At 43.0% G+C, this 26538-nt stretch overlaps 1 protein-coding gene across 2 annotated transcripts in view; it reads right to left on the bottom strand.

Annotated features, from left to right (window-relative positions):
• Positions 1–26538, bottom strand: part of LOC118401275 (guanine nucleotide-binding protein G(o) subunit alpha-like) — a 176013-nt gene that overhangs the window by 9948 nt on the left and 139527 nt on the right. Inside the window, exons 4-7 of one of the 2 annotated variants that reach the window (XM_052474985.1) lie at positions 23767–23927; positions 7212–7340; positions 5933–6062; positions 211–364 (exon numbers count right to left, since the gene is read on the bottom strand). In XM_052474985.1, coding sequence (XP_052330945.1) covers positions 211–364; positions 5933–6062; positions 7212–7340; positions 23767–23927 — 574 coding nt within the window. The remainder of the gene's footprint in view (positions 1–210; positions 365–5932; positions 6063–7211; positions 7341–23766; positions 23928–26538) is intronic. The other variant, XM_052474984.1, reaches the window with a different exon arrangement.

Genomic DNA, 26538 nt, shown 5'->3' with positions numbered 1-26538 from the left:
TCTGCACTATAAGCCCTAAGATGATAACATGGAGTCATGCCAGGTAAGGGATGAGTAACTTCTGATTCCAAATGCTAATCATCCCTCTTCAAGCCTTTCTACACATTATCCCTCCCTCCCACACTAGCCCTTCTTCTATTTGTCCCTCCTGCTGCTACAACACCCCTCTCTTTTCTCCTAGCTCAGCAGCCTCCACTCTTCATCAATTACCTGTGTACTCCGAGAAGCAGATACTAAGGGGAGATTTCTTAATTTTCTGCTCAAATATGTCCTTCTTGTTGAGAAATAGAATGATGGAGGTGTCTGTGAACCATTTGTTGTTACAGATGCTGTCGAACAGCTTCATAGACTCATGCATGCGGTTCTGTGGGTAGAGAAAACAACATGTCAGGCAGTCTGCTGTGTGGCTCTCTTTCTAACTATGTCTCACACACACACACACACACACACACACACACACACACACACACACACACACACACACACACACACGTACACGTACACAAAATGAGAAGAATCAAGTGAAGACAGGAAACTACAAAGCAGAACAGAAACTAAACTTTAGATGCCCTTTCCAGGAGTTTTCTGTAAGAGCCCAGAACATTCTAGAATACAGTGTCTACATTATTTCATTATCATTATCCTGTTTGCCACAGTGTCATGGTAATATGTTAAGTATGACAAGTACGCAGCATCCTGGGAGGTTAGCCAAGTTCATGCACAATGTTATTGGGTAGGTCGTTCCACGAAAAGAGTGCCTTTTGCGTCCCTTTAATATTTTAAGTAGAAATAGTGCACCAATATTGAATTTTAAAAGCCTATATATATTAAATTAAGTGCCCTTTTAATGTAGACTACATGGATAATTCAATCAATCGGATTTTAAAAATATGAATAAAGGCTTGCCAAAGTACCAAAATGTAACATCTTCAAATGTCCCTCCGTCAACACTGTGTCACTTCTAAGATTTTAACCCACTACATCCTAAAATAAGTCACCATCACTCTACTTATTGTGTTGCTTTGAAAAAGTAATTTCTAAAGATGATAATTTATTTAATGTGATTAGTGGTTATTTTATGTCTGTCCCTCATTTGAGGCCAACCCTTTTATGTGAACTGAACTTTCGGTTTTAATATGGTGAAACTATTCCTTTTTAAATATATTATTTTAAAGAAACACTGAACATCTAATAGTCAAATCATAGTTTAAAAGCAGGTGAGCTGGTTCTACTCTTTTTGGCAATTTTCAGGTGTTTTGTGGTGGAAAACTGAGCCGGTCAAGCATAACAGGTCAACCCTGATACCCATAGATAGACAGCATAGACAGGTTTTACAAATAAAACATTTTGTGAACCTTGCATTCAAGTAAATTAAGTGAAATCAAAAGTTTGTTTTGATCAAGTTATACTTCTCAAAAGACACAGAATTGGTGGAACGACCCAGGTAGCCTAAGTCTAGGACAAACCCTGTATGCTTCTCTCTAGAACAGAGATGGGAAGGCATGCAAATACATTTCTAGGTATTTTATGTTATTTAAAAATTGTGTTTGCCCGTTTAAATATTAATTCAGAGTTGAAAGCAGACACTCTCTCTGATGTGAGTGAATTGTTGCCTTGTTCTCAATCACAGTGGAAAAGACAGAGAACACAGTCATGACACCTCCTTCACAGCCAATCACAATCCACTTAGAGCACCAGAGAGGGCTCGCACAGCCAATCAGATCAAGAGCAGAGGAAAGCCCTGAGACAGCCAATCAGATTAAATAGAGCAGAGGGAATCACTGAAAGAGCCAATTACAGAACAACCCAAAAGAGTACATAAGATAAGTCAGACTGGAGTTCTTGTAGAAAATATAAGAGAAAGAAAGAGAGGAAATAAGAAAACGAATAACCATAATTAAACATGTATCTCATGAGGTGAATCAGCATCTGATGTGTAAAACTTTGAGAACAAGGCAACACATACATAAACCAGTGTCATATATACATTTTTACAGACACTCTTATCCAGAGCAACCTACAGGAGCAATTAGAGTTAAGTACCTTGCTCACGGCACATTTACAGATGCGTCACCTAGTCAGCTCAGGGATTCTAACCAGTGACCTTTCCGTTACTGGCACAACGCTCTTAACAGTTAGGCTACCTGCCGCCCATATACATACAATCATATCCTCACAGTGAAAATCCCAGGTAAACACACACACATGCTGAACACACACACATAATTACATCACAACCAAAAGGAGTGCTGCTTTCAACTCTTTCCAGATGATTTTGGATTCTTTGTCCTTGTGAAAGGTTTCATACCTGTGCATATGTTTGGTGGGAGGACCCTCTGTGGAACCAGGTGGGTTTTTAGCATTTGCCGATTGGTTAGAGAGGACAGCCGATGGCGAGAGATGACAGGAGAGGAGCTGAGACGAGAAGACGTTGAAGGAGAGACGAGAGCTGCTGGGGGGTTGGGGGAGCGCAGTGGAACAGAGATGGACATGCACGAGAGCCCAAATCAACTAATCTCCCCCCTCTCAAACACAACGCATGTATGCACAAACAAAAACACACGCATAGTCATGTGCACGCACGCATGTACGCATGCTTGCTCACGCGCACCCCCCCACCCACACACACACACACACACACTCCCCCCAACGGTGAATGGAAAAAATTGTAGAGCAGGCAGGAAGAACCCAAACCAAACTTCGCAGTCAAATTAATGGACAGAATTGCTGTAGAAAATCTGCACTGCTGTGCACATCTTTGAGGGTGTGCCAGTACTTGCATGAAGAGGAAAAACAGGAGAAGACAGCCAGAGAGCGAGAGATAAATGCAAATTTGTTTGTTGAAGTAGTGTGTGTGTGTGTGTGTGTGTGTGTGTGTGTGTGTGTGTGTGTGTGTGTGTGTGTGTGCAGTCGCACACGCGTGCGGGCCTGTGCATATGAGTCCAGGAGTAAACAAATATGACTTTGATTTAGGAGTCTGTCAATCTGTCAGACGCATAGTTCAATAGAGACTGTCAGACGCATAGTTCATATTTCAACAGAGCCTTCCTTTTTTGGTTTATCATGTCTGTAAATCTACTCTGATACATTTAGTTGTGTTTTCAAATAGGATTATCCTGACCTCGCTATATTAATATTTAAAAAATGAACCCATAAACGCACGTTCTCCTCTCCTGACTGCATGTGCTGCCATAAAAATAGAATGAATACATGGACATCCCCATTCCAGTCAATCATGACATAATGGGTGGACTGGCGGCCATTGCCAGTGTACCGATAGCAGCAAAGCAGGAAGTAAAATATGAGCTGAAATATGTGCTGCGATTTCTTAATTCAACTCAACTGACATTACAAAAATACATTAAATTGTATGAGCCACATCAGTTAACATTTGAAAGAACATTGCATCGCAATACCAGGCAGCCATTGCAAGTGTACCGATGAGTTTACCTGTGAAATCAATGTCTATCTGCAGACAGTGGTTACTGCATGCTGTGCCCACAACATGCCGCGCCCACTGCTAGCGCTGTCTCTGGCCCACACTCCAGCACAGTAGGTGGCGGTAATGCACCAACCGCCAAAAAAAAAACACAGAAGAAGAAGGAGGCTTTTAGCTAGCTAGGGGACACGGGTACGCCGTGTCTTTCACCCCGCCTGCAGAGCACTGCTTTCTGCAGTTCTGTTAACGTTACTGATAGGAAGGTAACGTTAGCTAGCTAGCTAGCGTAGCCATCCCAACTCTCGCATGGCACTACCCTAGTCTCAATCAATGGCAGTGGGCACGTGGTGGGCGTGGCATGTAGTTTTCTTTTTTTTTCTTTTTAAATGTACCTTTATTTATCCAGGTAGGCTAGTTGAGAACAAGTTCTCATTTACAACTGCGACCTGGCCAAGATAAAGCATCGCAGTGCGACACATACAACAACACAGAGTTACACATGGAGTAAACAAACATATAGTCAATAATACATTTGAAAAAGTCTATATACAGTGTGTGCAAATGATGTGCAGAAGATGAGTGTGCAAGTAGAGATACTGGGGTGCAAAGGAGCAAGATAAATAAATACTGTATGGGAATGAGGTAGGTAGATAGAAGGGCTGTTTACAGATGGGCTATGTACAGGTGCAGTGATCTGTGAGCTGCTCTGACAGCTGGTGCTTAAAGTTAGTGAGGGAGTCTCCAGCTTCAGTGATTTTTGCAGTTCGTTCCAGTCATTGGCAGCAGAGAACTGGAAGGAAAGGCAGCCAAAGAAGGAATTGGCTTTGGGGGTGGCCAGTGAAATATACCTGCTGGGGCGTGTGCTACGGTGGGTGCTGCTATGGTGATCAGTGAGCTGAGATAAGGCAGGGCTTTACCTGGCAAAGACTTATAGATGACCTGGAGCCAGTGGGTTTTGCGCTGAATATGAAGCGAGGGCCAGCCAGCGCGAGCATACAGGTCGCAGTGGTGGTTAGTATATGAGGCTTTGGTGACCAAATGGATGGCACTGTGATAGACTGCATCCAATTTGCTGAGTAGAGTGTTGGAGGCAATTTTGTAAATGACATCGCCGAAGTCAAGGATCGGTAGGATAGTCAGTTTTACGAGAGTATGTTTGGCAGCATGAGTAAAGGATGCTTTGTTGCGAAATAGGATGCCGATTCTAGACTTAATTTTGGATTGGAGATGTTTAATATGAGTCTGGAAGGAGAGTTTACAGTCTAACCAGACACCTTGGTATTTGTAGTTGTCCACATATTCTAAGTCAGAACCATCCAGAGTAGTGATGCTGGACGGGCGGGCAGCAATTGGTTGAAAAGCATGTATTTAGTTTTACTTGCATTTAAGAGCAGTTGGAGGCCACGGAAGGAGAGTTGTATGGCATTGAAACTGGTCTGGAGGTTAGTTAACAGTGTCCAGAGAAGGGCCAGAAGTATACATAATGGTGTCGTCTGCATAGAGGTGGATCAGAGAATCACCAGCAGCAAGAGCAACATCGAGCCTGCCCGAGAATTGTACCCTGTGGTAGTCCCATAGAGACTGCCAGAGGTCCGGACAACAGGTCCTCTGATTTGACACGGCAGTCCGACCGCAGATAGACCCTACTCAGTCAAATTGCCAGGGTTAGAAGTTCCAAGCCTGTTCTAGTCATTCTATTTCTATTTGTGATGTTGCTGCTTCATTCCAGGGGGAGTTGCCTAGGCAACCCAAGACTCATTTTCTTGTTTCAGCAAGGAGGAACAATTTCATCATCTTGAAAAGAGTCCATGTTACGACAGAGACGTACTCAAACGCAGGAATGCCCGGCCCTCCAGTCTTCAGTCAGTCCTTTGTTCCATACACACACAGCAAAAATGTTTTTTACAGTTATGACGGTTTATTTTATTTTCATGACGGTCTACACCATAACCTTCTGTTACAAGGTTATACGGTTATGCCAACCCTAGCACAAACACCAGCTGATACAACTAGAGGTTATGGTAAAGGACTGGGTGGAACCAGATGGGAAGTGTGACTGCTGTGTTTGCATGGAGAGAAATAAAGTAGCCTAACTGTGTGGTCTAATTTATAATGTTATGTTATGGACAGCACCTCACATATTTTACGTATCAAAAAATGTAAATTCAAAATGAATCTATACTTACATGTAAATGGTCATATCATTAAAAGCTACTGTACATTTTCAATGTGTTTCGTAGCATAGCTAGCTAAACCTGTTTACAGTTCAGGAAGGAGGATCCACGGATAAAAGGCATGGTAATTGTGAACCCTAACCTCAACATGAGTAGCAGGAAACCAGGGATGTGTACAGTACAAAGCTCCTGCTGTTCATTATGTTGATGTCTTCAACGAAGGAAACATATATCACTAATATGCTGCACTACCGAGTGCTGTACGGAGATATGGACACAATTAATTAATGGGTTGTTTGCGTGTGTGTGTGTGACTTACCGTGGTCTCATCTTCATGCAGGACCTGGTCATACCCACTCAGTGCCACACAGAAGATAATGGCTGTCACGTCCTCAAAGCAGTGGATCCATTTCTTCCTCTCCGACCTTTGTCCTCCCACATCAAAGAGCCTACAGAACACACACACCATACGTTACACGCTCACAGAAAAACACATTTTTATTTACAATACTAGGCCTGCCCTAGCCAAACCCGGGCAACATTGGGCACCGCCCTATGGGACTCCCAATCGTGGCCAGATGTGATACAGCCCTGATTCAAACCAGGGACTGCAGTGACATCTCTTGCATTGAGATGCAGTGCCTTAGACCGCTGCACCACTTGGGAGCCCAATTTTGAGCCCCTCCCTACATCTGAAGAAACTTGGGGTTTCAAAGTGTTTGCACTTATTTTCTTTGCATTATTCGAGGTATACAACACTACATATTTTTAGTTATATATGACCAGTTGTCATTTTCTGCAAATAAATGCTCTAAAAGACAATATTGTTATTTGGAATTTGGGAGAAATGTTGTCAGTAGTTTAAGGAATAAAACTCAATTTTAATTTTACCCAAACACATAGCTGTATATACAGTATTTAAGGTCAGGACAACCTCGAGCTGCTGGGGTAACTGGAAAAAGTCCTGGACCACTAAACTAAAACAGTCTTTCTTCAGTACCGGAACATTATGTTAGCGTTAGTAAAAAGCCTGTCAGAGAGACAGTCTTAGGATCAGGAATGAATGGAACACTACAACCCGACAGCTCTGCAGCCTCTCTCTGCACACCAATGATTTAAACATATTATATTAACACTTTATTTTCATCCTGTCTTTTATGTTCTCAATCAGCTGACTAAGTGAGGTGAAGGAGATAAACAAAGAGCTGCTTTGTGCTAGCACTTAGTAGGCAGCCAGGCAGGCCACTGTGAGGAACAGAGGAAAAATACAAGCTCTCTGACATTTTTTTTTATAGTAACATGATTGTGTTAAAAAATCTGTCATTTCTAGCTACAATAGTGATTTACAACATAAACCATGTCTACACTGTATTTCTTTTCAATTTTATGTTATTTTAATGGACAAAAAAAATGTTTTTCTTAAAAAAAAAAAAAGAAGACATTTCTAAGTGACCCAAACTTTTGAACGGTAGTGTATATATTTTTTTCTTTGCTAAGAAAACATGGGTGGCCAAATAAAATCCCCCATGGGCCACCAGTTGGGGAAACCTGCAGAAGAATATTTGAGAAGGAAGAGGAGCACTGAGCTAGTGTCTCACCTGAAGTGCAGGTTCTTGAAGACAAAGTGAGTTTCTACGATGCCAGTGGTCTTGACTCGGGTTCTGAGAATGTCCTGCTCTGTGGGCTGGTAATCAGGAGCACCGATCCGGTCTAAACTGTCTAGGTAGCTGGGGAGAGAGATGCCAGTTAGGATAAATGCATTGGACTCTTCTTCTGGGGCCACAAGTGCACAATGGTTTCATTCACCACAGAATTTAATTAATTTACTTAAATCATCGATTGGAGAAGGAGTAGTCTGCCCTGCTCCCCTGAGCCTGGATGAGGGACTGACAAAAAGCTTATAGCCTAATGACAACCTGGCATTGGAATCTGAAGAGCTGGAGCAGTGCACTACAGTTACGAGGGCCATCGTGGACATTTTGGATAGGAAATGTCGAAGACTATGCTACATTTGAGCTATGGGCCCACATCAGCTAGAGTAGCTGGGATTGCTTAGGACTGGGTGCAAACCTGCTGCTCCACATGCAGGAGAGGTAACAATCAAGAGAGGGAAAATAGACAATGATGACATCCATCTTGCTAGGGGTCAACAAAACATTACAGGAAGTACCTCATGATGTTTCTCACACAAATGCACGCACACACACGGAGACACATTTTTTACAAACATATTCTATTTTCATTTTCTAATCACATAGGGATAATAACAAAACAATAACAATTCACAGAGTGCCTCACGTTGTTTCTCTCGCTCACTCACTCACTCACTCACTCACTCACTCACTCACTCACTCACTCACTCACTCAAATAGAAACATATTCTCTCCCGCCATCTGTGTTTATGTGTAATGGTGTCATTCACTGATCTGAGTCCAGTTGAGAGCCGTGGGGTTTCGCTTGGCAGCTGCAGTATTCAGCAGCAGTGTGTGAACATTCCAACCTGGCCACAGCCTGGTGACACAACCAACTGAGGGGGGCATTTACACTGCATATAACGCAACCATAAGCTGCATGGAACCACAGTGCAGCATGTTGCTGAATGGTTTTGAATGTATGTACATGTGAAATGAGTGATAAATGAGTGATAAATGAGTGATAAATGATTAACAAGTCGATGTCCAGCGGTAGATGTGCTGCATCCGTTGCCAAGCTCTCAGTTCGGGTGGCAGGGTGCCAAGCACTAATGCAGCTCATTAACAGTAGTGCCTAAATACCTGGGCTGTGTCCACACTGTCTGCCTGTCTGTCCATGACATAGGGAGGGGGGCAGAGAGAATGACGCAGAGAGAAAAATAGGAAGAGGCCCGAGGTCAGGGAGATAGAGGAATGATATGGTCAAAATATCACATCACTGTATTTGACGGTATTTTAGGTTTTTTAATAATAAAAGTTCTAAATGTACTTCATGAGTAGTGTGTGACCCTAGGGTGTCAACACATACATTCAAAGTGATTTCAATGGGTCTTTCTCCATTCTGATTGTTATAGTGTTCTATTCAACCCCACAAATATTTCAGCATTTTCAATTCCTGCACTCATTTGAGATAATTTCCACTCTGCCACGTGGGGTTGCACTATATCTGCAAACAATCTAGGCCTTATTTTTAACCAAATGTTACTTCCGGCGCCGACAGATGGCCGCCTCGCTTCGCGTTCCTAGGAAATTATGCATTTTTTTTTTTTCACGTGTTATTTCTTACATTGGTACCCCAGGTCATCTTCGGTTTCATTACATACAGTCGAGAAGAACTACTGAATATAAGAGCAGCGTCAACTCACCATCAGTACGACCAAGAATATGACTTTCCCAGAGCGGATCCTGTGTTCTGCCTTCCACCCAGGACAACGGAATGGATCCCAGCCTGCGACCCAAAACAACGACCTCGTAAAAGAGGCAAACGAAGTGGTCTTCTGGTCAGGCTCCGGAGACAGGCACATCGCGCGCCACTCCCTAGTATACTACTCGCCAATGTCCAGTCTCTTGACAACAAGGTTGATGAAATCCGAGCAAGGGTAGCATTCCAGAGGGACATCAGGGACTGTAACGTTCTTTGCTTCACGGAAACATGGCTCACTCGAGAGACGTTATCGGAGTCGGTGCAGCCAGCTGGTTTCTCCACGCATCGCGCCGACAGAAACAAACATCTTTCTGGTAAGAAGAGGGGCGGGGGCGTATGCTTTATGGTTAACGAGACGTGGTGTGGTCACAACAACATACAGGAACTCAAGTCCTTCTGTTCACCTGATTTAGAATTCCTCACAATCAAATGTCGACCGCATTATCTACCAAGGGAATTATCTTCGATTATAATCACAGCCGTATATATTCCCCCCCAAGCAGACACATTGATGGCTCTGAACGAACTTTATTTGACTCTTTGCAAACTGGAATCCATATATCCTGAGGCTGCATTCATTGTAGCTGGGGATTTTAACAAGGCTAATCTGAGAACAAGACTCCCTAAATTGTATCAGCATATCGATTGCGCAACCAGGGCTGGAAAAACCTTGGATCATTGCTATTCTAACTTCTGCGATGCATATAAGGCCCTCCCCCGCCCTCCTTTCGGAAAAGCTGACCACGACTCCATTTTGTTGCTCCCTGCCTACAGACAGAAGCTAAAACAAGAAGCTCCCACGCTGAGGTCTGTCCAACGCTCGTCCGACCAATCTGATTCCACGCTCCAAGACTGCTTCCATCAAGTGGACTGGGATATGTTTCATTGAAGATGTCATTCCCATAGCAACGATTAAAACATTCCCAAACCAGAAACCGTGGATTGATGGCAGCATTCGCGTGAAACTGAAAGCGCGAACCACTGCTTTTAATCAGGGCAAGGTGACCGGAAACATGACCGAATACAAACAGTGTAGCTATTCCCTCCGCAAGGCAATCAAACAAACTAAGCGTCAGTATAGAGACAAAGTAGAATCGCAATTCAACGGCTCAGACACAAGAGGTATGTGGCAGGGTCTACAGTCAATCACGGATTACAAAAAGAAAACCAGCCCAGTCACGGACCAGGATGCCTTGCTCCCAGGCAGACTAAATAACTTTTTTGCCCGCTTTGAGGACAATACAGTGCCACTGACATGGCCCACTACCAAAACATGCAGACTCTCCTTCACTGACGGCATCCCAGACGGCATCCCCAGCCGCGCCCTCAGAGCATGCGCAGACCAGCTGGCCGGTGTGTTAACGGACATATTCAATCGATCCCTATCCCAGTCTGCTGTTCCCACATGCTTCAAGAGGGCCACCATTGTTCCTGTTCCCAAGAAAGCTAAGGTAACTGAGCTAAACGACTACCGCCATCATGAAGTGCTTTGAGAGACTAGTCAAGGACCATATCACCTCCACCCTACCTGACACCCTAGACCCACTCCAATTTGCTTACCGCCCAAATAGGTCCACAGACGATGCAATCTCAACCACACTGCACACTGCCCTAACACATCTGGACAAGAGGAATACCTATGTGAGAATGCTGTTCATCGACTACAGCTCAGCATTTAACACCATAGTACCCTCCAAACTCGTCATCAAGCTTGAGACCCTGGGTCTCGACCCCGCCCTGTGCAACTGGGTACTGGACTTCCTGACGGGCCGCCCCCAGGTGGTGAGGGTAGGTAACAACATCTCCACCCCGCTGATCCTCAACACTGGGGCCCCACAAGGGTGCGTTCTGAACTGCGTGGCCATGCACGCCTCCAACTCAATCATCAAGTTTGCGAACGACACAACAGTGGTAGGCTTGATTACCAACAACGACGCTTACAGGGAGGATGTGAGGGCCCTCGGAGTGTGGTGACAGGAAAATAACCTCACACTCAATGTCAACAAAACTAAGGAGATGATTGTGGACTTCAGGAAACAGCCGAGGGAACACCCCCTTATACACAGCGATGGAACAGTAGTGGAGAGGGTAGTAAGTTTTAAGTTCGTCTGCGTACACATCACAGACAAACTGAATTGGTCCACCCACACAGACAGCATCATGAAGAAGGCGCAGCAGCGCCTCTTCAACCTCAGGAGGCTGAAGTAATTCGTAAGGCTCTCCAGAGGGTAGTGAGGTCTGCACACCACATCACCGGGGGCAAACTACCTGCCCTCCAGGACACCTACACCACCCGATGTCACAGGAAGGCCACAAAGATCATCAAGGACAACAACCACCCGAGCCACTGCCTGTTCACCCCGCTATCATCCAGAAGGCGAGGTCAGTACAGGTGCATCAAAGCTGGGACCGAGAGACTGAAAAACAGCTTCTATCTCAAGGCCATCAGACTGTTAAACAGCCACCACTAACATTGAGTGGCTGCTGCCAACACACTGACTCAACTCCAGCCACTTTAATAATGGGAATTGATGGGAATTGATGTAAAATATATCACTAGCCACTTTAAACAATGCTACTTAATATAATGTTTACATACCCTACATTATTTATCTCATATGCATACGTATATACTGTATTCTATATCATCTACTGCATATTTATGTAATACATGTATCACTAGCCACTTTAAACTATGCCACTTTGTTTACATACTCATCTCATATGTATATACTGTACTCGATACCATCTACTGCATCTTGCCTATGCCGCTCTGTACCATCACTCATTCATATATCTTTATGTACATATTCTTTATCCCTTTACACTTGTGTGTATAAGGTAGTAGTTTTGGAATTGTTAGCTAGATTACTCGTTGGTTATTACTGCATTGTCGGACCTAGAAGCACAAGCATTTTGCTACACTCGCATTAACATCTGCTAACCATGTGTATGTGACAAATAAAATTTGATTTGATTTGACTTGCGATTTAGAGCAAAACACTTGGGTGAACTGTTGGAATCATGGAAATATAATGATTATTTTAATTCTATAGTTAGAATATAATAGTGAGCACTTTGAATACAGTATTGTTTGACATGACAACAAATTAAAATGCCAGGGAGGAGTTATTGTGACAAAGTAGGAACCAAAGTGTTGATAAGTGTTTCCTAGGGGATCCTATAATCTTTGGCTACATTGAATGTTTACTCTTAGCTACTTCATGTAGCTAACATATTCTTGCTTTGTGTATTCCTCTTTGATTTAGAGGATACTGTTGCACAAACAACATGCTGATTTAAGCCTACAACATCACTGGTATCATCAGGCTGTATAGCTAATTACATTTGCTCTGACATTTATTAGCTAGCTAGCGAATAGCATTAGGGGCTAACAGGATGTAGGCCAAACTTGCTAAGAAAAGACAAACTAGCTGTTTGCAGATGTTGCGAAGAAACAAACAAATAGTCCATTTATATTAAGAAGCAAAGTAAAAACAGCATTGTTGGGGGGGCTAGGTCTGTGTCATGTGGCATGGAGAGAGATTAGTAACATTTTACATCTGGCTAGAAATGATTAAGGAAATGATTTCTCAACAGAGAACAATGTCCTCATGTATGCTACCTATATCCCCCCAATAGAATCCCCATACTTTAACAATGACAGCTTCTCCCTCCTAGAGGGGGAGAGCAAAAATGTCCAAGCTAGGGGGACATGTAGTCTGTGGCGAACTAAATGCCAGAACTGGACAAGAACCCAACACCCTCAGCACACAGTGGGGCAAACACCTACCTGGAGGTGAGAGCATTCCCTCCCGCCCCTCTAGACAGAACTACGACAACATAACCAACAAAAACGGGTCACAACTTCTGCAGATCTGTCAGACGCTGGGTATGTACATAGTCAATGGTAGGTTTCGAGGGGACTCGAAACTTATGATAGGTACACCTATAGCGCATCTCTTGGCAGTAGTACTGTAGACTAATTTATCACTGACCTCAACCCAGAGTCTCTTAGAGCGTTCACAGTCAGTCCACTAACACCCCTATAAGATTACAGCAAAAACACACTCTACTTGAACAGAGCCACGCTCAATTACGAGGGATCAAAGCCAAAGGAACTGAATTAAAAAATGTGATAGATGGAAGGAAAATAGGGTGGAAATCTACCAAGAAACAATTAGGCAACAACAAATTAAATTCCTTCTAGACAATTTCCCAGACAAAAGGTTTCACTGTAATAGTGAAGGTGTAAACTTGGCAGTAGAAAACCTAAACAGTATTTGACCTCTCAGCTTACCTATCAAATCAAGAAACTCAAGCAGACAACCTATGAAAATGAACAACACTGACAAATGGTTTGATGAAGAATGCATAAACCTAAGAAATTGAGAAACCTATCCTACCAAAAACATAGAGACCCAGAAAACCTGAGCCTACACCTTCACTATGGTGAATCACTAAAACAATACAGAAATACATTACGGAAAAAGATGAACAGCACGTGAGAAATCAATTCACTTCTGGTCAAATTGCAAAACTCGAAACAAACAACAACACAAATAGTTATCAAAAACGGAGATGTATGGATAAACCACTTATCTAATCTTTTTGGCTCAATAACAAAGAACAAATAGTAAAAACATATACAGTGGGGCAAAAAAGTATTTAGTCAGCCAATTGTGCCAATTGTGTAAGTTCTCCCACTTAAAAAGATAAGAGAGGCCTGTAATTTTCATCATAGGTACACTTCAACTATGACAGACAAAATGAGAAAATAAATTGAAAATAAGTATTGGGTCAATAACAAAAGTTTATCTCAATACTTTGTTATATACCCTTTGTTGGCAATGACAAGTCTTCACAAGGTTTTCACACACTGTTGCTGGTATTTTGGCCCATTCTTCCATGCAGATCTTCTCTAGAGCAGTGATGTTTTGGGGCTGTTGCTGGGCAACACGGACTTTCAACTCCCTCCAAAGATTTTCTATGGGGTTGAGATCTGGAGACTGGCTAGGCCACTCCAGGACCTTGAAATGCTTCTTACGAAGCCACTCCTTCGTTGCCTGGGCGGTGTGTTTGGGATCATTGTCATGCTGAAAGACCCAGCCACGTTTAATCTTCAATGCCCTTGCTGATGGAAGGAGGTTTTCACTCAAAATCTCACGATACATGGCCCCATTCATTCTTTCCTTTACACGGATCAGTCGTCCTGGTCCCTTTGCACAAAAACAGCCCCAAAGCATGATGTTTCCATCCCCATGCTTCACAGTAGGTATGGTGTTCTTTGGATGCAACTCATCATTCTTTGTCCTCCAAAGACGACGAGTTGAGTTTTTACCAAAAAGTTATATTTTGGTTTCATCTGACCATATGACATTCTCCCAATCTTCTTCTGGATCATCCACATGCTCTCTAGCAAACTTCAGACGGGCCTGGACATGTACTGGCTTAAGCAGGGGGACACGTCTGGCACTTCAGGATTTGAGTCCCTGGCGGCGTAGTGTGTTACTGATGGTAGGCTTTGTTACTTTTGTCCCAGCTCTCTGCAGGTCATTCACTAGGTCCCCCCGTGTGGTTCTGGGATTTTTGCTCACCGTTCTTGTGATCATTTTGACCCCACGGGGTGAGATCTTGCGTGGAGCCCCAGATCGAGGGAGATTATCAGTGGTCTTGTATGTCTTCCATTTCCTAATAATTGCTCCCACAGTTGATTTCTTCAAACCAAGCTGCTTACCTATTGCAGATTCAGTCTTCCCAGCCTGGTGCAGGTCTACAATTTTGTTTCTGGTGTCCTTTGACATCTCTTTGGTCTTGCCCATAGTGGAGTTTGGAGTGTGCCTGTTTGAGGTTGTGGACAGGTGTCTTTTATATTGATAACAAGTTCAAACAGGTGCCATTAACCTGTTACTCGTACCCCCACTTTTTTGAACATTCTGTTAAAAATCGCGCATATGATTAGTATGTGTGGATACAAAACACTCCGACGTTTATAAAACTGGTTAAATCACGGCTGTGACTATAACAGAACGTGAGTTTCATCGAAAAGTGCAGGAAAATCTGATCACTGAAAATTGAAAAATATATCCATGCGCCACTTCAACCGATTGATAAAGGTGAACCGCATTAAATGGGGCCGAGGTTGCAATACCTACAGCTTCCAAACGATGTCAACAGTCTTGTCATTTGCCTACGATTTGTTTCTTGGTCAAACGAACAAGAGACAGCGCATTTCTTCAGGTCTCCGACCGGATATTTTGGTTGAGATTTACCCGGACATTATTTCCAGACTTACAGCTATAGAATATACATCGCCTCGTGATCAATTTGATCGCTTATTAACGTTTACTAATACCTAAAGTTGCATTACAAAAGTATTTCGAAGTGTTTTGTGAAAGTTTATCGTCGACTTTTTTCATTTTAAAAAATGACGTTACGTTATAAAAGCGCAATTTTTTTTCGTTGATCACACAGTCTTCATAGATCGATATCTAGGCTATATATGGACCGATTTAATCGAAAAAAAGACCCAATAGTGTCTATGGGACATCTAGGAGTGCCAACAAAGAAGATGGTCAAAGGTAATGAAGGTTTTATATTTTATTTTGAGTTTTGTGTAGCGCCGACTATGCTAATTATTTTGTTTACGTCCCCTGCGGGTCTTTTGGGGTGTTACATGCTATCAGATAATAGCTTCTCATGCTTTCGCCGAAAAGCATTTTAAAAATCTCACTTGTTGCCTGGATTCACAACGAGTGTAGCTTTAATTCAATACCCTGCATGTGTATTTTAATGAACGTTTGAATTTTAACGAGTGCTATAAGCATTTAGCGTAGTGCATTTGCATTTCCAGATGTCTAGATGGGATGCCTGCGTGTCAGGTAGGAGCAAGAGGTTAATACAGGTAATGAGTGGAGGACAGAGGAGCCTCTTAAAGGCCTCTGGCCTGCTCGCCTCCCTACCACTGAGGAAGTACAGTTCCCGCTCAGCCCAGTCAAAACTGTTCGCTGCTCTGGCCCCCCAATGGTGTAACAAACTCCCTCACGACGCCAGGACAGCGGAGTCAATCACCACCTTCCGGAGACACCTGAAACCCCACCTCTTTAAGGAATACCTAGGATAGGATAAGTAATCCTTCTCACCCCCCTTTAAGATTTAGATGCACTATTGTAAAGTGACTGTTCTACTGGATGTCATAAGGTGAATGCACCAATTTGTAAGTCGCTCTGGATAAGAGCGTCTGCTAAATGACTTAAATGTAATGTAAATGTAAAATGTTAAAGAAGAAGTTACAGGTCTGTGAGAGCCAGAAATCTTGCTTGTTCGTTGGTGACCAAATACTTATTTTCCACCATAATTTGTAAATAAATTCATAAAAAATCCTACAATGTGATTTTCTGGATTTTTTCTCTCATTTTGTATTTCATAGTTGAAGTGTACTACCTATGATGAAAATTACAGGCCTCTCATCTTTTTAAGTGGGAGAACTTGCACAATTGGTGGCTGACTAAATACTTTTTTTGCCCCACTGTACATGATCAAATACAAATCTTAGAATCAACTATTAAATACTACCAGAACACACTGGATTCTCAAATTACATTGAATGAACTACAAGACAAAATACAAACCCTCCAACCCATAAAGGTCTGTGAGGTTGATGGTATCCTAAATTAAATGGTAAAATATACAGCACACAAATTCCAATTGGCTATACTTAAACTCTTTAACATCATCCTCAACTCTTGCATCTTCCCCAATATTTGGAACCAAGGACTGATCACCCCAATCCACAAAAGTGGAGACAAATTTGACCTAGTTGGTATGTTGAATGTTACGTTCCTTTTGATGGCATAGAAGGCGAATCTTGCCTTGTCTCTCAGATGGCTCACAGCTTTGTGGAAGTCACCTGTGGCGCTGATGTTTAGGCCGAGGTATGTATAGTTTTTTGTGTGCTATAGGGCAACGGTGTCTAGATGGAATTTGTTTTCGTGATCCTGGCAACTGGACCTTTTTTGGAACACTATTATTTTTGTCTTTCTGAGATTTACTGTCAGGTTCCAGGTCTGACAGAATCTGTATAGAAGGTCTAGGTGCTGATGTAGCTCCTCCTTGGTTGGGGACAGAAGCACCAGATCATCAGTAGACATTTGACTTTAGATTCTATTTGGGTGAGACCGGGTGCTGCAGACTGTTCTAGTGCCATCACCAATTCGTTGATATTTTGAAGAGGGTGGGGCTTAAGCTGCATCCCTGTTTCACCTCCCGGCCCTGTGGAAAGAAATTTGTATAGCAGACCCTCAAGCCAAATTGAATCGAAAGCTTTTTTGAAATCAATACAGTATGAGAAGACTTTGCCTTTATTTTGGTTTGTTTCTTTGTCAATTAGGTTGTGCAGGGTGAATACATGGTCTGTCGTACGGTAATTTGCTAAAAAGCCAATTTGACATTTGCTCAGTACATTGTTTTGGCTGAGGAAATGTACGAGTCTACTGTTAATGATAATGCAGAGGATTTTCCCAAGGTTGCTGTTGACACATATCCCCCGATAATTATTTGAGAAACAGATGCTTCACAAATCAAATCAAATGAAATGTATTTATATAGCCCTTCGTACATCAGCTGATATCTCAAAGTGCTGTACAGAAACCCAGCCTAAAACCCCAAACAGCAAGCAATGCAGGTGTAGAAGCACGGTGGCTAGAAACTCCCTAGAAAGGCCAAAACCTAGGAAGAAACCTAGAGAGGAACCAGGCTATGTGGGGTGGCCAGTCCTCTTCTGGCTGTGCCGGGTGGAGATTATAACAGAACATGGCCAAGATATTCAAATGTTCATAAATGACCAGCATGGTCCAATAATAATAAGGCAGAACAGTTGAAACTGGAGCAGAAGCACGGTCAGGTGGACTGGGGACAGCAAGTCCTCAACTGGCAGCGTCATTAAATAGTACCCACAAAACACCAGTCTCAACGTCAACAGTGAAGAGGCGACTCCGGGATGCTGGCCTTCTAGGCAGAGTTGCAAATAAAAATAAAATATTAAGATTAGCAAAATAACACAGACACTGGACAGAGGAACTCTGCCTAGAAGGCCAGCATCCCGGAGTTGCCTCTTCACTGTTGACGTTGAAACTGGTACTATTTAATGAAACTGCAGGTTGAGGACATCTGAGGTGTCTGTTTCTCAAGCTAGACACTCTAATGTACTTGTCCTCTTGCTCAGTTGTGCACCGGGGCCTCCCACTCCTCTTTCTATTATGGTTAGGGCCAGTTTGCGCTGTTCTGTGAAGGGAGTAGTACACAGCGTTGTATGAGATCTTCAGTTTCTTGGCAATTTCTCATGTGGGATAGCTTTCATTTCTCAGAACAAGAATAGACTGAAAAGTTTCAGAAATAAGTTATTTGTTTCTGGCCATTTGGAGCATGTAATCGAACCCACAAATGCTGATTTTGTATTTATTTTTTATTTCACCTTTATTTAACCAGGTAGGTTAGTTGAGAACAAGTTCTCATTTGCAACTGCGACCTGGCCAAGATAAAGCATAGCAGTGTGAACAGACAACAACACAGAGTTACACATGGAGTAAACGATAAACAATAAACAAGTCAAAAATAACATAGTAGGGAAAAAATTATCTATATACATTGTGTGCAAAAGGCATGAGGAGGTAGGCAATAAATAGGCCATAGGAGTGAATAATTACAATTTAGCAGATTAACACTGGAGTGATAAATGATCAGATGAACATGTGCAGGAAGAGATGCTGGTGTGCAAAAGCAGAAAAGTAAATAAAATAAAAACAGTATGAGGATGAGGTAGGTAAATTGGGTGGGCTATATACCGATGGACTATGTACAGCTGCAGCGATCGGTTAGCTGCTCAGATAGCAGATGTTTAAAGTTGTTGAGGGAGATAAAAGTCTCCAACTTCAGAGATTTTTGCAATTCGTTCCAGTCGCAGGCAACAGAGAACTGGAAGGAAAGGCGGCCAAATTAGGTTTTGGCTTTAGGGATGATCAGTGAGATACACCTGCTGGAGCGCGTGCTACGGGTGGGTGTTGCCATCGTGACCAGTGAACTGAGATAAGGCGGAGCTTTACCTAGCATAGACTTGTAGATGACCTGGAGCCAGTGGGTCTGGCGACGAACATGTAGCGAGGGCCAGCCGACTAGAGCATACAGGTCGCAGTGGTGGGTGGTATAAGGTGCTTTAGTAACAAAACGGATGGCACTGTGATAAACTGCATCCAGTTTGCTGAGTAGAGTATTGGAAGCTATTTTGTAGATGACATCGCCGAAATCGAGGATCGGTGGGATAGTCAGTTTTACTAGGGTAAGTTTGGCGGTGTGAGTGAAGGAGGCTTTGTTGCGAAATAGAAAGCCGACTCTAGATTTGATTTTGGATTGGAGATGTTTGATATGAGTCTGGAAGGAGAGTTTGCAGTCTAGCCAGACAACTAGGTACTTATAGATGTCCACATATTCTAGGTCGGAACCATCCAGGGTGGTGATGCTAGTCGGGCGTGCGGGTGCAGGCAGCGAACGGTTGAAAAGCATGCATTTGGTTTTTACCAGCGTTTAAGAGCAGTTGGAGGCCACGGAAGGAGTGTTGTATGGCATTGAAGCTCGTTTGGAGGTTAGATAGCACAGTGTCCAAGGAAGGGCCAGAAATATACAGGATGGTGTCGTCTGCATAGAGGTGGATCAGGGAATCGCCCACAGCAAGAGCAACATCATTGATATATACAGAGAAAAGAGTCGGCCCGAGAATTGAACCCTGTGGTACCCCCATAGAGACTGCCAGAGGACCGGACAACATGCCCTCCAATTTGACACACTGAACTCTGTCTGCAAAGTAGTTGGTGAACCAGGCAAGGCAGTCATTAGAAAAACCGAGACTACTGTGTCTGCCGATAAGAATAAGTTGATTGACAGAGTCGAAAGCCTTGGCCAGGTCGATGAAGACAGCTGCACAGTACTGTCTTTTATCGATGGCGGTTATGATATCATTTAGTACCTTGAGCGTGGCTGAGGTGCACCCGTGACCGGCTCGGAAACCGGATTGCACAGCGGAGAAGGTACGGTTGGATTCGAAATGGTCAGTGATCTGTTTGTTGACTTGGCTTTCGAAGACCTTAGATAGGCAGGGCAGGATGGATATAGGTCTGTAACAGTTTGGGTCTAGAGTGTCACCCAGGCTGGTAATAGGGGTTGGGACAATGGCGGCGGAAAGTTTCAGAAATAGAGGGTCCAGATTGTCAAGCCCAGCTGATTTGTATGGGTCCAGGTTTTGCAGCTCTTTCAGAACATCTGCTATCTGGATTTGGGTAAAGGAGAAGCTGGGGAGGCTTGGGCGAGTAGCTGCGGGGGGGGGCGGAGCTGTTGGCCGAGGTTGGAGTAGCCAGGAGGAAGGCATGGCCAGCCGTTGAGAAATGCTTGTTGAAGTTTTCGATTATCAATGATTTATCGGTGGTGACCATGTTACCTAGCCTCAGTGCAGTGGGCAGCTGTTAGGAGGTGCTCTTGTTCTCCATGGACTTTACAGTGTCCCAGAACTTTTTGGAGTTAGAGCTACAGGATGCAAATTTCTGCTTGAAAAAGTTGACTGCGTGTATTGGTTCCTGACTTCCCTGAACAGTTGCATAATCGCGGGGACTATTCGATGCTATTGCAGTCTGCCACAGGACTGATGCTCCAGATACTAAACTAGTCTAAAGAAGGCCAGTTGTATTGCCTCTTTAATCAGGACAACAGTTCTCAGCTGTGCTAACATAATTGCAAAAGGGTTTCTAATGATCAATTAGCCTTTTAAAATTAGCCTTTTACACAACGTGGCATTGGAACACAGGAGTGATGGTTGCTGATAATGGGCCTCTGTACACCTATGTAGATATTCCATAAAAAAATCCAGCTACAATAGTAATTTACATCATTAACAATGCCTACACTGTATTTCTGATCATTTTTTATTTATTTTAATGTACAAAAAAAAGACCTTTCAAAAAGAAGGACTTCTAAGTGACCCCAAACCTTTGAACTGTAGTGTATGTTTCCCATGTCAATAATGCCCCTTAAATTCAATTGAGAGCGGAGAGAGATGACCCAAGTAGCAAAGTAAACTATAAAAATGGACGTTACACATGGTGTATCACATTTAACAAACTAAACATTCAAATACCGGTATAGAAGGTAAAGTAAAAACCCAAACCGTTCCGTGCATCAATACCGGTATATCTTAAAATACAGTATACCGCCCAGCCCTACATCCACATCATATTCACACAGCAATATTATTTACACAATATATGAACCAGCACAAACAAAAAGCTAATTTCCCCTCTGGAAGTTCAACTTGTAACCCCAAATCCAATAAACATGATGAGAATATAGGTTACAGCCTCCTGTGCTTCCTTGAATTGACTGTTTCATTATTCCAAGGTAGCACACTTTCCTCTCCAACCTCTCTGTATCTCTCCTTTCTGTCCATCACTGATATGTTCTCTCCTTTTCTGTTTTCCTCACCCAGTTGACCATTGCTCTTATCTGTATTTGCCTTACCTTTCTCCCCCATTGGGATGTATTGTTTAACCTCAAATAGGAGCTGCCAATGCAAATTTCAGCCGGCTGTAAGAGAGGGATTTCCATAAAGGACTGTGAGTGGTCTGTTGCAGTCTAGTCTCATACAGTGTCATAGTCTCAGTACCAGCTACAACAAGTGCTCTATGAAATTAAGTGTGAATCTCTGTTTACTTTGGAACAGAAAGGGCACAATCCAATGAGGAGTAAGCAGCAGAAAGTGTGTTTATTCCTCTGCCATGACACAATTGACATTTTCTATCCAACTGGATATCAGTGTGCTCTTCAATGAAATACTATCTCTCCAGTGTCTTCCAGCCAAACCTCCCTTGAAATATCTACTGGAGTTCATGAAACCAACATCCATATTTTCCACCAGTAACTAATATGATGAATAAAATCCCAAGGGAAGTCTTGGGGATTTGAAGTCTGGTATTTTATAATAATAATATATGCCATTTAGCAGACGCTTTTATCCAAAGCGACTTACAGTCATGTGTGCATACATTCTACGTATGGGTGGTCCCGGGAATCGAACCCACTACCCTGGTGTTACAAGCGCCATGCTCTACCAACTGAGCTACAGAAGGACGTAGTATGTCACAAAAATGTAGTTGCTCTGTGGCTCTGCAACCCAGTGGTGTTCTATAGAAATGAGGTTCTGTGCTGTTAGGATTAGGCTGGGTCATCTGGGGTCTGTTCAAGTGGTGTAGAGGTGGAGTGCAGAGGGAAGGGGGCTCTCTCTTTGGTATGGGGGACTCATATCTGTCCCTCACTACTTTGGCTCCCTGCCAGTAACATCCTCCCCCTCCCACACACCATCCCCCCTCTTCCGTCACTCTCCTCCCTCCTCTCCTATCCCTCCTCTTCATAATCCAGTTTGAGTGCTCTGCCTGGCAACACTTCTCAGCATCAATCCTGCTGTCGGCTGCTTCCCTTACATAGCAGATAATTAATGTTGCAGGTTAGGATAATTAGGTTAAGGTTAGGAAAAGGGTTATGGTTAGCTAAAATGCCCAAAAATGCAACTTTTGACATCAATTTGACTTTAAGAGAAGAACAGAGAGAACAGAGATAAATAAGTGTCCTGTGGTACACCACAGTGGCATGGTAGGGCTGGAGGTGGGGGTGAGCCACACATGGTTACAACCTATCTGATGGGTACCTCTGGTAAAGTTGAAAGTTGATGTGGTAAAACACAACACTGCTTCAGTGAAGTTGATGGGTGGTGAGCTCTGTAGCACAAAATGGCTGCCATGCATGGTTTTGTTGGGAGCTATGATATGCTTGTTCATGGGTATTCTTTCAGTATCAGCTAATAGTTTTAGTTGATAAGATGAACACTGTATTATTAACTGGGAATCTTCAAATGGGTTATTTTGGTCCCTTGGGGGAGAAGACATACACTACCATATAAATAGCATTCTAATGAATATGCACATTGTGAATAAATGGGTCACAAATGAAGGGCATCCACGTTCAGAGAGAGAGACAGAGACGACTGTCATGTGGGCTACCTTCAGACATATACAACTCAATGAGTTATACAACGTTTTCATAAAGCAGACTGGGATAAAACAACCCAATCTAATCTGTACGATAACATAATCATGCCAGACATTGGCATATCAAAGTCTACATGGTGTGTCTTGAGTTTCATGTAAATGTGAAATAAATGTGTTTCATAAACATATTGTTGATTGAAAGAAAATGGAATGCGATACTATGGGCTTAAGCTACCCACCTCCTTTGAGAAGCTGAGCCACTTGCCACAATCATTGTCTCTCTCTCCTGCTCCGGTGTCATGGTGTATCGCTGGAGCTCTCCATACTAGTCCTCATGATGACTTACTGAACCACCACACTCACAAAGACAGCTGCCTTTAAATGTCTGATGTTTTGCACTTAATCAATGCAGCATTCATTGATGATTCAGATTGGGTTAGCTGGGATGGGAAAGGGGATACCTAGTCAGTTGTACAGCTGAAAACATTTAACTGAAATGTGTCTTCCACATTTAACCCTCTGAATCAGAGAGGTGTGGGGATGATGTTTATGTATGTGTGATCCACAAACAGGAGCATCGTTTGAACAGAGTAATGAGAGTTGTATTGATCCTGCAGCACCCGGCCCTCCTGTAGATGCCTCCTGTAAGGGGCGGTAGAGGTAGAGCAGTACTCACTATTGGGCGGAGTCATTGAGCTGATATTCTCGGGCGCGGCTGAAGCACTCCTGGATGCCGGAGTCGGACCACAGGTGGATCATAGCCCCCAGGAGCTCAGGAGAGTATGGCTCGGTGTCCTCCATACGACTCACCACGTCACACACCAGCTTAGCATCAGCCTGAGGAGGGAGAGGAACAACAGGTACATTACAGCACCTACAGTACAACCTATACACACAAGCCTGTAGAGAGGAACAGGCAAAGCACTCACATTAAGTATTCATACCACAGAATAAAACCAGAGAGGTATTTCCTGTGCAGAGATAAAAAATACTCCTAAAATAACAGTGTAAATAGAAAATAGATACAGTTGAAGTCGGAAGTTTACATACACCTTAGCCAAATACATTTAAACTAAGTTTTTCACAATTCCTGACATTTAATCCTAGTAAAAATTCACTGTCTTAGGTCAGTTAGGATCACCACTTTATTTTAAGAATGTGAAATGTCAGAATAAAAGTAGAGAGAATTATTTATTTCAGCTTTTATTTCTTTCATCACATTCCCAGTGGATCAGGAGTTTACACTCAATTAGTATTTGGTAGCATTGCCTTTAAATTGTTTAACTTGGGTCAAACGTTTTGGGTAGCCTTCCACAAGCTTCCCACAATAAGTTGGGTGAATTTTGGCCCATTCCTGACAGAGCTGGTGTAACTGAGTCAGGTTTGTAGGTCTCCTTGCTCACACCAGCTTTTTCAGTTCTACCCACACATTTTCTATAGGATTGAAGAAGGTAGGCCTTGAAATACATCCACAGGTACACCTCCAATTGACCTAAATAATGTCAATTAGCCTATCAGGAGCTTCTAAAGCCATGACATAATTCTCTGGAATTTTCCAAGCTGTTTAAAGGCACAGTCAACTTAGCGTACGTAAACTTCTGACCCACTGGAATTGTGATACAGTGCATTATAAGTGAAATAATCTGTCTGTAAACAATTGTTGGAATCACTTGCGTCATGCACAAAGTAGATGTCCTAACCAACTTGCTAAAACTATAGTTTGTCAAGTGGAGTAGTTGAAAAACAAGTTTTAATGACTCCAACCTAAGTGTATGCAAACTTCCGACTTCAACTGTTCATCCAATCTAGGCGCTGAAATGAAATAACTGTTTTCATTCCACTAGTGTCAACAAATGCAAGGGTCACAGTAGAGGAGCATCCTGGAAGGAGTGACCAAACACTAGTCACGATGCCCCGAACTACACAAGGGTTCTGGGAAACCTGAGAGTGTGTTAGCCCTTACTGCCGACTCTCCACTGCCTGGCCAGAGAGGCCTGCAACAGTAACTCAGTTACAGGCTGGGCATCCTGTGTGTGTGTGTATGCCCCACTACTCTGCCTCTCTCCTCTGCAGCTGCTAATCGCACCCTGTGGCCTGTGGGCTCGGACCCCTATTCCCCACTAAAACCTGACACACACACCACACACACACACACACGATACACACGATACACAGATATAAAGGACACATTAAATAAAAATTACAAATAGAGACACTGAGACAGCGGTCCTCTGTAGCTTAGTTGGTAGCGCATGGCGTTTGCTATACCAGGATAGTGAGGTCAATTCCTGGGACCGCCCATACTTAAAAAGTGTCTGCTAAACAGCATAAACAATATATACAGTGGGAGGGTCACCACGACAATAGAGTGCAGCTGTAATCTCTGTTCCTCTCTGAGGACAGAGTGAGAGAAGGCTGGAGGAGGGCAGACACTTGTTCCTCAAAGGCTTGAGATCAGAACCCAGTGGTTTCTCTGTAGTGAGTATTGGGGTGTGATAACATGGGAGTGTAGAGAGTCATTGACCTGTATGCCCTCTCTGAGTGACCATGTGCAGTTGACACTAGAGGTCGACCGATTAATCGGAATGGCTGATTAATTAGGGCCGGTTTCAAGTTTTCATAACAAACAAACATATTTTACATGGCACATGCAGGGCACATATTTGATATTGGCACATATTACTTTCTTCTCCAACACTTAGTTTTTGCATTATTTCAACCAAATTTCATTATTTATTTGAGGCTAAATTGATTTTATTGATGTATTATATAAAGTTAAAATAAGTGTTCATTCAGTATTGTTGTAATTGTCATTATTACAAATACATTTTTTTTTAAATCGGCCGATTAATCGATATCGGCTTTTTTGGTCCTCCAATAACCGGTATCGGCGTTGAAAAATCATAATCGGTCGACCTCTAGTTGACACCAACCATAGTACTTGACTAACAGGCTCTAGTCTGTCCTGTGACATGTTCTCCAGCCTGTCTGCAACTCACAGCACCAATAAGGAGCGTAGTTACCAACAGAGCAAAGGTTATGGGGCATCACTAAGAAAAAAAGAAAACCCTCCTCAGCTTCTGTTTCACCACCTGCTCCTGCTCTGAAGCTGATCAATACCCAGTCATTGATAATGACCTACACACTGGATACACATGTTGTGTGCACACACACACACCCACCTTCTAGCTGCGATCTCCTCTATAATGGTAGAGAGGATGAGGCAAGAAGATGTTACAGAAAAAAAAGATGGCGGGAGAAATGGCTCTTTCTCTCTTTTTCACTTCCTCTAATCTCCTCACTTGCTTAACACTTCCCCTCCTTACGTCATTTCACCAATGTCCTTCAGTCCTCTTTATGTAGCATCGATCCAAAGTTACACTCAAACACAAAGCCATGCAGTGTCTGCAGCCAAGGCACTGAAAAGAGTGTTTTGTTCCTTTAAGCA

The sequence above is a fragment of the Oncorhynchus keta genome, chromosome 22 (assembly GCF_023373465.1).
Source record: "Oncorhynchus keta strain PuntledgeMale-10-30-2019 chromosome 22, Oket_V2, whole genome shotgun sequence".
Lineage (NCBI taxonomy): Eukaryota > Metazoa > Chordata > Actinopteri > Salmoniformes > Salmonidae > Oncorhynchus > Oncorhynchus keta.
Note: the sequence above shows the minus strand (reverse complement) of the source record. Positions and strands in the feature narration are given on the sequence as shown.